The sequence below is a fragment of the Capricornis sumatraensis genome, chromosome 3 (genome assembly GCF_032405125.1).
Source record: "Capricornis sumatraensis isolate serow.1 chromosome 3, serow.2, whole genome shotgun sequence".
NCBI classification, from domain to species: Eukaryota; Metazoa; Chordata; class Mammalia; order Artiodactyla; family Bovidae; genus Capricornis; species Capricornis sumatraensis.
The window spans coordinates 109,728,000-109,740,127 of NC_091071.1; the positions used below are offsets into that span (position 1 = coordinate 109,728,000).

Below are 12,128 nucleotides of genomic sequence, written 5' to 3' on the forward strand. Positions count from 1 at the left end.
CCTAGTGGTTCAGTGGTAAAGAATCTGCCTGTCAATGCAGGGGACACAAGTTCGGTTCCTTATCTGGGAAGATCCCACATGCTGTGAGCAACTAAGCCTGTGTGCCACAACTATTGAGACTGTGCTCTAGAGCTCAGGTGGTGAAACTAATAAGCCCAGATGCTGCAACTACTGAAGCCTATGTGCTCTAGAGCCTGTGTCGTGCACCAAGAGAAACCACTGTGATGAGAATCCTGTGTACTGCAACCAAGTAGCCCCCACTCACAACTAAAGAAAAGCCCGCACAGCAACGAAGACCCAGCACAGCCAAAAATAAAAATAAATAAAATTTTTAAAAGAATAAGGAGCTTATTCAATACTAATGTCCACTAACATACAAACCTGGACTATAGCTAACTAGCTCCATCCTCCTGAGAAACACCATGCATAGGAATGAGACTCTCACACTGTTCACTGTCTTCTGGAGCCCTTAAAAAAAAAGACAATAGTTAGGAAAGCTTTAGACCTGAAAGGAACTTTTACAAATGATCTGTTCCACTGGCCAATGCCTGAGGTCAGACCTAAGACTAGAGCAAGACTGCTCAACAAACTGTCCCAAGTTCTTTATAGAATGTAAGAAGTTCTTTACATTCTGTAATGTAATGTTTTAGAGAATATAAAATGCTTTCTCTCTTAAAAAAAAATGAAAAAGAAAATGAGGCAATGTTACCATATTTTATTATGAATTTTGTTCACATCAATAAATTTTTTCTACATTTAAATTTGTTACAGAAAAACTGTAAGCACTTTGATTTCACCTGTGAATTAAAACATTTTTTAAAAAACAGCAGTTTTGAAGAAACTATCCTATCACCCATAGATCTGAACAAATTCTTTTATCTGGCATTGTACATATATTATAATCTTTTAAAAATTCTTCACAGACTCTCTAAAAGCTAGGTCAGCATGGTATGATTTCCATACTTAGCAAAAATTTGAAAAATTTATACTGGAACTGAACCTACTTCTGAATTCGATGTTTTCTGCATATAAAGGCAAAAATTCTTCTGATTCCCACCATCACAGGATCCCAATTATTGTAATGGCACAGGAGAGTTGCAATAAAAAATGAAAAAAATACAGGGATAGCGCCTGCAAAAAATAACCAAGAAAACTGCACCTAAAAATAAGAGATAGGACAAAAGAAAAAAAAAATACCCACAATTATCATTAAGACAATTTTCCCTTAAACACAACTTTTATATTTGTGATAACTTGGACAAATAAAACACCAAGAAAATAATACTAAGCACTGACAATATATTGAGAATGTTATTATTAAATACAAGGATTTACTTATACTAATCACTTGCTTCAATTACCAACAAAAATACTTCTTACTTAGAAAATATCCTAAAGGAAAGGCAGGAAACCGTGCTTTTCAGTTATTAGGCAGAATACATCAGAAATAGAATTGTGAATTTTTAAGCACCTGTCTTACACATCACACTGCCCATTTGTTCTTTACTGATTACTGACTATTCTCAAGTTGATTCTTCCCCTCTAGTTTCTGAAGTCTTTTTTTTAAAAATTCCCATTTATAAAAAACTAAGTTATGCTATAGCTGTGATGTTGTGTTATGTTATGGGTCTTTTCTTATGACAGTACTGAAAACAGATGAAACTCTTTTAAGTTAAACTTTGGCAAACAATTTACTAATGAAATATAACTTGAAAAGAAAAAGATTCCAAAGGAAATCATGACTAAGTAAAATAAAGACTATAAAGAGAAATATTTTTACTAGGAAATGTGAGCCACAGGAGACAGGCAAAGCCTCAGTGGTGAGGAGCTCTGATTGCTAATCCTGACCCTCCAAACCATCATTTTACCTGGGTCATCAAGAAAATTAGAAATAATGAGATCCCATAAAGTTACCAAAAAAAAAAAAAATTATTTCCTTTACCACCTAGATTCAACTTAGGATCAAAAACAATTGCCAAAAAATCCACACTGGTTAACTATTGAGACTCAGCTGCAACACACTGGTAGTTTGCTTTCAAAATAATGATGAAAACAGTAACTCCTAACTTTAAAATAGGGAAGAAAAACTGCTTACCCTTTCTAAGTATTAAAGAAATGAGGTTTAGAATCAAAGGCAAGACTCCCTCTTGTGGGAAACATATACTATTCCATTTCATATTAGCTTTAGTCAGAGTAAAGGAGTTTTGTGAAAATAATTATTTATTTATGAAGGACTCATAATGCATAGGGGCTTCCCTGGTGACTGAGAGGTTAAAGCGTTTGCCTGCAATGTGGGAGACTAGGGTTCGATCCCTGGATTGAGAAGATCCCCTGGAGAAGGAAATGGCAACCCACTCCAGTATTCTTGCCTGGAGAATCCCATGGATGGAGGAGCCTGGTAGGCTACAGTCCATGGGGTCGCAAAGAGTTGGACACAACTGAGCGACTTCACTTTCACTTTCACTTTCATAATGCACAACACAAGGAAAACCATTGATAAATTTCAGCATGCACATTCTTCTCATACGGTACATATACACAGGCTGAGTCAGCCTAAGAACACCCAGCGGTCAGTACTAAAAAGTCTTCACACTGTTATCAAACTATTGGTATAACATTCTTGGAATATTTGCAAGATATTTAATAATCTAGAAAAAACATGATGAATTTAAATGACCCAAGAATAGAAAAAAAACAGCATAAAAAAACTTATTACCAATAAGAGTTATGGAGAAGGCAATGGCACCCCACTCCTGTACTCTTGCCTGGAAAATCCCAGACGGAGGAGCCTGGTGGGCTACAGTCCATGGGTCGCTAAGAGTCGGAGACGACTGAGCGACTTCACTTTGACTTTTCACTTTCATGCACTGGAGAAGGAAATGGCAACCCACTCCAGTATTCTTGCCTGGAGAATCCCAGGGACAGCGGAGCCTGGTGGGCTGCCATCTATGGGGTCGCACAGAGTCGGACACGACTGAAGCGACTTAGTAGTAGTAGTAGTAGTAATGAGAATTAAAAACACAAATATAGTTGACAGAATGATATCATGACTATTCAACTAAAAAAATGCTACTGAAAAAAACAAACTTCATAAAGGTAGGTAAAACTCTAGATGACTTTTACAGGCAAAGTTCACTTTTAATAATGCAATTCTTTTTATGTTGCCAAATAATAAAACACTTCTAATTTGATTTCCAGCATGCTATGAGGACAAATTTTTTTTTTAAAAATGAAGACATTTATTAACAATGAAAACTGCCCAAGTAAACAAAAAAAGTCTAATTTCTGAATATATCTGAATATAAGTCTGGATGCAATCAGGAATGCTTCCTATTATACCAAATATCAATTAAGTTAAAAAAAGATGTATCTTAAGCACAATAAATAAAGTTAATGAATGCAAAAATTGCAGAAACTATTGATATATATAAATACGCTTGACTATTAGAATAAAAAAAAAACTAAGAAAGTAAGCTACTCCCACCTTGTTCCTATTGCAGCTCTGGGACACACCCTGCTACTTTTTCCAGAATGTATCTTCTGCCTTCAATTCCCACCAAAGGCCCAGCCTACTCATTTAACTAAATGCCTGATGTGCAATCAAGAAATGACTGTCGGTGTGTTTTTCTAATCAAATATATATACATATATTTTCCCTTCTGTTTTGCCTCCATCTTAAAATATTTGAACAAATTACAGTATCGTTTACTAAAATTAAATTCGCTATTACAGGTCTTCTTAAAAATTCAAAAATAAAATTAACCTTCAATTTTTATTTTTCAAATCTGCAAAAAAGCTGATTTTTCAAAATATCAGTATGGTAAAGTTCATTTACACAGCAGCTACCAAAATCCTTTGATAAGTATCATTTCCCTAGTTTGACTGATTTTGGTTGATATTCAAGATTATGACCTGAAGATGTGGAAAGGCCTGGATATTATATGATGTATGATTTTAGTGTTATATATATTTTACAATATTCACATTCTTTTAAAATCATGATATATGTAGAATAATTAATTCTCAATTACAGAGATTTCCATTCTTAACCACAGCAAATAAATAATATACTGAATCAGAAAACAAAATTAAATAACAAAGAATTGTTTTTTAAATAAAAAACTAAATGTGACTAAATTACAAAGATGACTATTTCTTTGGTACTTTTTATATCTCTATGTAGTAAAACAGCTTGGAAGAGAAGGCACCAAGTATTATTCATGGTCATCTTTATAATTTAGTCACATACCTTAACTTTCACTATTAGCTCTGATTTAATAATATACTTAAAATATCTAGTAAATAGTTTGCCTTACCTTTTGCATACACATGTCAGCTATTATGGAAAGAGGTATTGTAAGGCTTAGTGCAAGTGTGCCTATCAATGATGAGGTAAGAAAGCAGCCCCTAAAAAAACAAAAGAAAGAAAGAAAATATACGTTACCATACCAAAACAACAAAAGAACCAACAAAAAACAATGACCAAAAATTATCTATCCTAGGGGGACTTCCCTGATGGTCCAGTGGTTAAGACTTCACCTTCCAATGCAAGCGGTGCAGGTTTGATTTCTGGTTGGGGAGCTAAAATCCCACATGCCTTGTGACCAAAAATCCAAAACATAAAACAAGCAATATTGTAACAAATTCAATAAAGATTTCAAAAATAGTTCGCATCCAAAATATCTTAAAAAATAAAAATTATCCTACCATATAGGCAAGAGAGATCACAATAGAAGCTTAGGATGGACTAACATAATAAAAAGTAAAGTTACTAAGATAATTCTCAAAATTCGTCTTCAAATATTAAAAATCTAATATATAAATATACAAATTTCAACAGATTTTATACTATTTTCTAATCTGCTTACAGATGATATTCAACTTTGGATGTATAACTTATATTTTGTTAACATTTTTTATAAAACTGTCAGAAGAATTCTTAGTTTTGTGATAATGACACTTAGATAACAAAGGAAATAGCTATAGTAAAAGTTCAGGACAATAACTTATAACACAGTAAGAAAGTGATAACCAACAGGTGAGTCTGTCATTAAAGCAAAAATATCTTGCCCTCATTAAAAATTAAGTGGCCTTTAGATGTTTGTTGCTCTTTTGGTTTGGCTTAGTATCTAAAAAAAAAAACTGAGTATTTTTTCAGGATATTTCCTTACTGTTTTTCATTTTTCTAGTAACTGATGTAACCAAAACATAAGCTCTTCATTTTATTTTCACTTTGAATTATCAATGTTAGTATCAAATTCTGACATACCAACTGCATATAATTTTATATAACTGAATAAAAAAATAAAGAAAAGCATTGTATTGAATAGATATTGAGTGTATAAAAATTAATTATAAAGCTATAATATATATAGTTAGGACTACAGAACTATGGAAATTATAGGTAAGTAAATTCTAGCTGTTAGGGTTAACAATACTGTCCTGAAATAAAAGAGGCTAACTCTTGATAAAGTGTGTCACTTTAAGTGTTCAACAGAGGTTGCACAATTAGTTCTTATTGATGTGATAAAGAGAATTCAAGGGATAGCCCACAATTCATAAGCTTCTCTGTGAAAAGAGTATTTGGGGATCAAATATTGGGTTTAAAAAATTATTATTGGTCTTTTCTTTTCTGGCTGCACAACTTAGAGCATCTTAGTTCCCTGACCAGAACCAAGGCCTGGGACTGGCAGTGAAAGCACTGAGTTCTAGCCACTGTATCACCAGAGAATTCCCTGAGCCTTTTTTTTTTTTTTTTAAATTATTTATTTGGTTGTGTCAGGTCTTAGCTGTGGGCATGTGGGATATTTCTTTGTGGCTCGAAGCCTCTTCGTTGTGGCACGTGGGCTGCTCTTTAGATGTGGCATGTCGGGTTAGTTGCCCCACAACATTTGGGATCTTAGTTCCCTAAGCAGGGATCCTACCTGGTCACTGCCTGCATTGGAAGGTAGATTCTTAACCGTTGGACCACCAGGGAAATCCTGGGTTTTTAAAATACATTTGTTCTTAGATTCATAATGCAAAGTAACATCAGACCGAGTCTGAGATGAAGTATTAAAAAACCTATTTGACTTATAGCAGGTTTCCCAATTTAGCCGATGGCTGAATTCATTTGATCTATTATCCATTCAGTACACTTCAGGAAATGCTGAGACGGAGGACTAGGTGGATAACCTCATATCTACACTAGCAGTACAGTATATGGAGTTAATGGTGCATTTGAAAAACATTTTTTAAATAAACAATGAGTGACAAGTACACATCTCTAATTTCCAATAAAATTTACAACTGTACTTTTAAATCTTTAGTATGCTACTCAGTACATGATTATATATGCTAAAGTTAGTTGTCTATTTATAGTTAACGTGATAATCTTGCCTTCCTAAAAAGAAAGAAATCATCATAAATGTAGATTATGACTTCTGATTTAATTATTTTTTAAGATATAAAATGATATAAAACATATAGATATGCTTCTTATAATTGTTTTGAGTTACAATAACACCTAGAATTTAAGGGACATGAAATTTGTTCCATTACAGATTAACTTATTGCTATTGACTTGGTACTAAAAGTACTCTTAAGTGCTTGAGTATAGAAGTATATCTGAAAAATATAACTTTTTTGAACTCCTGAAAAATCCATCCCAGGTAGCTTTGATCATAATATATGACTTTGAGTGTCTAGTTTTTTCAACAACAAAGATTCAAATACACAGTTGGGAATATAAACTGTGTTCCTTCTGTGGAGAATATTTTGTAACTCTCTATCAGAATCAAGTCCATGTGTTTGATTCAGTTTTTTCAATATTTATCCTATAGAATAATTATGTATACATGCAAAAACATATATAAGGATGCTTAATACCATATTACTTTCAAAGCAAGAGACTATAAACAAAAACATCTCTCAAGAAGGAACTGGTAAAACACATTATGTTCTATGCACTGTTACATAATGGATTGGACCATAGCAGATTAGAATACTACACAAGCTTTAAAAAAATGAATCTAGTGGCTGATATGTAAGGATTTACAAGACAACAATTTATGGGAACAAAGAAAAGTATAGAATGATATCCATAGTTTGCATGTTAAAAATAAAACAAATTGGAGGGGGGAGGATCAAGAGATTGATACACACTTCTGTATGTACAGATAATTTTGCATTGTAGAAGGCTAAGAAATTAACAGTGGTTGCCTTTGAGAAAAAGAAATGAAAACTTGGGGTAGAAGAGAAAGATTATCTTTTCATTATAATCTACTTTGTACATTTTAAAAAATTTATTACTCTCTTAAATTTTAAAAAAGTTAAATATAAAAAAGAATACTTCAAAACATGTTATTTTGTTATTTAAGAGTAAAATTTTCCAAGGGTGCAAACTTAGAATGCTCATATAAGAGAGCTTACATATGTCACAACTTGTATTTATTCATCCTCAAAGCCTACATTAAAATCTGCTGGCATAATGAAACTCTAGTCAATATATTTATTAAAAATAAAACTCTCAATAAGGAATGAGTATTTTAACTTTTGAAAGTGGCACTGTCCATGTTTACTATAAGTCTTAATGTAATATGAACCATACTAAACCTTTCTCTAGTCTAATATCCAAAATTTTTTAAATTATTTCTTTCAAATATGTAAGAACTCTGCTTTGAAATTTTCTAATTTAAACTAAACTTAGAATAGTACAGAATATAAACTTCTATTAAAATACAGTGAATGAATAATCATTTAAAGCATAGGGTTCACTGAGTTGAACCCTCTCAAACAGCCATCAAAAATGGTTGAAGATCAACAATTCTTTATGGTTCAACCGAGTACACTCAAAACATCACCAGTAAGTAGTTTCATCAGCCTAGAACCAAGAGTGGAAGGAAGCAAGAGAAATGATATAACAAAAGAAGTGATAGGCTAAAAGATCAAGACATATGATACATATTAATACATTAAAAAAGTAAGTCCTTTTGGTTAAAAAAAAAATGAGCACCTAAAATAATTTATACAAAATGAGGAAATAGATTTTGATACCAAAGGGTTCTAGATCAACAAAGGAATTTAAGATAATTACATACATTGTGTGCGTGTGTATTACTCAGTCTAACGACCTCATGCTCAGTCTTGGCAACCCCACGGACTGCATCCTGCCAGGCTCCTTTGTCTCTGGAATTCTCCAGGCAAGACTAATGGACTGGGTATCCACTCCCTTCTCCAGGGGATCTTCCTGACCCTGGAATTGAACTCGGGTCTCCTGCACTGCAGACAGATTCTTTATTGTCTGAGCTACCAGGAAAACTCAACTACATGAATTACTACAATATAAACTAAACCTTTAAGTACTACATAAAAGGGAGTGAGAGTGGAGGACATCAAGGAAAGAGATACTTCCTTAATTGGAGAGGGGAGACAAGTTGCAGGCAGAGCATTAAGCAAGACTTCATGGAAAATGCTATTTCTGTTGCAGTTTTTTGCAAGGGAAAACTAATCAGTAGTTTAAATGGCATGCAATAAAATTCATTCAGGAGCTTAAGTACAATTTGTGTTTCTAAGTTTCTATTAGATGGAAATAGAACTAAGTGTTAAGCTCTATATTTGAAGGTATTCTTAAACACTATATATGATATTGTCTTCAAACTACTTTAAGATTATTATCACATATCAACACAGTCGATATTACATCAAAGTATGTTAAAACCTCAAATTAATCAAACCCTAAAGCTTAGGGTTTATATATCTGCCTCACTCATCTGAAAAGTCCTGAGAATAAACAAAACAAAAATCTGAACAATCAAACAGACATTTCAAATACTCCTGAATAAGCAAAGTTCCCAGATTCTCACTTAGAACTCACATATGCATACCTGGGATACACATCTCCTAAGGGTGAGTGTCCATTAGAAAATGATGCCTTTAATCTGCATAACACTCTACTTTATAAAACAGTTGTATAAATATAGGTCATTCATATTCATCTAATCATTCAACAAAGATTTATGAGCTTCTATATGCAAGCCACTACACTATGCAATGGGAACACAGAAATTAAAAAAAAAATAAACAGTTCCTGCTCTAATGGAGTTACTGTATTAAGTTGTAAGTGTATAAGGTGAAAAAAGTACATAGGAAGGGCCACCAGAAGACAGAAAAAATAGAAATGCTTAAACTAGCCAAAAGTCAATAAATTCATAACTAATAAATCACAGGGTAATAAACAGTACATACCACAACCACAGGAACTCTGAGAGCACTGTTCCAATAAGGCCATTAATGACAATGCACATTAACACTACTTTATTGGGGAACTCAAAGTCCTCAAATCCAGTATAATGAAGTAAAAAGAAACCTGGCCATAAGAGCAGCAGATTAAAGAGACCTACAAAACCTAAACACATACAAAAGAGACAAAAAGTTAGTAACTCTGATTTATTTCAATCTTTCAAAACTGCAACTCTACAATCAGAAAACATTAGGTTTCCCATAATGAGCTTCATTAGGTTTCCTTAACTGAAAGTTCTATTACTTTTGTTTTTAAGTAAGTCCTATGGAGAGATGAACACAAGCGAAAACTTTATCAAGCGACTAGGGATCACGGAGTCTTCAAGGTTCAACTATCTCTTACTGCATGGAGCAACTACTGAAGAAAAAACATTTACAACGATTCAGAAAGACTGGCTGTCAACCGTAGATTATGATAATATAGTGTCCTGGAACTTAAAAGGAATAACTTGTGCATATCTGTGTGTGCATGCGTTCAGCGTAAATTATTACGAGGAACTACATACACTGTTTACTCTCTGATTCAATCTGTATTTATGTTTAAAGCACCCATGCTATGCTAGGGATAATGGAGGAAGGTTCCAAAAAAAGATAAAATTCTTGTTTCCTGCCTTCCTAGAGCTCATAAGCTAGTCTGTGAGATTACATACATACACAAATAGCTATATAAGTATGAACTAAGCATGGACTATATGTAAAGGAAGGGTATAACATTTAGTGGTTAAGTGCATGCTCTGCGTGACTGCCCTGGGATCCAATCCCACTCTACCATTCACTACTACTGTAATCTTTAGGCAACATGCTAACCTCTTGCAAACCTCGGTTTTCCAATCTGTAAGTATAAAATAATATTTAATTAGGTTACTAGGAAGATTAAACAAAAATACAACACAGTACATGGCATGAGTAAACAGTTAACAAATGCTATTATTTTAAATATAGAAAGATGAGCTTATATATGACTACACACATGAAAATGTAAAGACACAAATGTTATAATTTTATAGTAGTTTTTATTGGACATTTTACACAGTTTAACATCACAATTTCACTGTGAGATCCAAAGGTAATTATAGAGCTTTCCTAAAAGAAAATTAAATTACAGTAGATATATATTTTATATTTGCTGCTAAATAATAAACTTGTATTTAGGATGCCTAGTTAAATTGTAATAGGGAGGGAATGCCCACTCTCTATATGCCACTAAAACTTACAGTACCTGCCTTCCCTGAAGAACTGTCTTGGAGAGCGAGCGACCAAGTCTGTCTTTCCCAAAAAGATCCCACCCTCTCCCCACTCCACACCCTCTGCAGCCAAATCCTAACGGCTCTAGGCTAGGACAGTTCTGAGGACTGCCTCTGCTCCCCCTATGCTCCCTGCCCAGGGACCTATAACAAGGTGGCCAAGCCTCAGCTGCACCAGAGATCACATGGTTCTTGCCCCTTCTCTATTCTGCTTATCTCACTCCCTTGTCAGTGTTTCCTGTAGAGCACCCCTTTAATGAATCTCCCACATCAAATTACTGTCTCATATCCTGCTTCTAGGAAAACCAACTTAAGATACCTAGTGATAAAAATAAACATAAACAACACACACACCCAAGGCTTGTATAACATTAAAAAATCATTGTAGTTAAACACCAAACTTTGGGGTAAAGCATCTGCCTGCAATGCGGGAGACTTGAGTTTGATCCCTGGGTTGGGAAGGTCCCCTGGAGAAGGAAATGGCAACCCACTCCAGTATTCTTGCCTGGAGAATCCCATGGATGGAGGAGCCTTGTAGGCTACAGTCCACGGGGTCGCAAAGAGTTGGACACGACTGAGCGACTTCATTTTCACTTTGGCGTTATCAAGAAGCAGATCTCTTTTTGTTCCCTGAACTTGAACCCTGTGAATTTCCGCATGAAGTGACAACCTTTGGATCTAGAGATGAAAGGTCCAAATCACTTCACGGGTTCTGCAGATTCTCATACGCCTCATATGCTTCTCCTCTTTCCTCAATTGAATGTTCCAGCACACTGGATCTACTCACTATTTCCTGCTATGCTCTGCTCACACTGTGATGCCCAAAGAACTTTCCACATCCCAATTCTAACTACTTCTTCTCTAATTCTGTTTATTCTAAAGCCCAGTTCAAATTCATTTTGCTTTACATATCATGGCATATGTCTACACATACTCTCCAATAAGAGTAAACAAGCAATTTTTCTTCAAAGCTGCCAATCTTAAAAAAAAAAATTGCAAAATATTAACATTTCAATCCATTCCAGATGGACTTTTCTATGACTTCAAAATAAGATGTCATTAAAATTATCTTCATATTTAAGGTATACTTAGGAATTCTCTACTTGAAAGCAACTTGAGTGATCACCCAGTCTGGTGGGTTTTCAAATATTTTATTTTTGTTAATCATTAGGTACAGATATTCAAAGTACTTTTAGTAGAAAAATCATTTCTACAAATTAATTTATAATGCTAAAAAAAAACAACAAAGCAGAGTCACTTCAGTAGAAGCAGCAGAGCAGTCTGGAAACCAGACTCACACATGCAACTCCACTTCCTTCCAATCTTCCCAGGATCCTTCATAAATCAGCTACTAACCTAGTCTAATCTCCTCATTTTCAGATGAGTATGAGATAAAAGAAGTTACAACAGCTAGAGTTCAAGTCTCCTGGTTTCCTATAAGCTGTACTTGGAATTCTCAACCCTAGGCTCCATTATCTATTGATATTCAGATATTGTTTGGGACATGTCAATGTACTCTTCTTTTGTAATTCTAGATATCAGACTTCTTTACTGAGCTCATTTCAGGCAAGTAAGAATTTATAAATTTTATTAGGCATTTACCAA

At 34.1% G+C, this 12,128-nt stretch overlaps 1 protein-coding gene across 1 annotated transcript in view; it reads right to left on the reverse strand.

Annotated features, from left to right (window-relative positions):
- SLC35F5 (solute carrier family 35 member F5) overlaps positions 1 to 12,128 on the reverse strand; it is a 37,862-nt gene that overhangs the window by 3,170 nt on the left and 22,564 nt on the right. The window contains exons 12-15 of the mRNA XM_068967665.1: positions 9,226 to 9,385; positions 4,317 to 4,407; positions 1,005 to 1,159; positions 382 to 468 (exon numbers count right to left, since the gene is read on the reverse strand). Coding sequence (XP_068823766.1) covers positions 393 to 468; positions 1,005 to 1,159; positions 4,317 to 4,407; positions 9,226 to 9,385 — 482 coding nt within the window. The 3' untranslated portion in view covers positions 382 to 392. The remainder of the gene's footprint in view (positions 1 to 381; positions 469 to 1,004; positions 1,160 to 4,316; positions 4,408 to 9,225; positions 9,386 to 12,128) is intronic.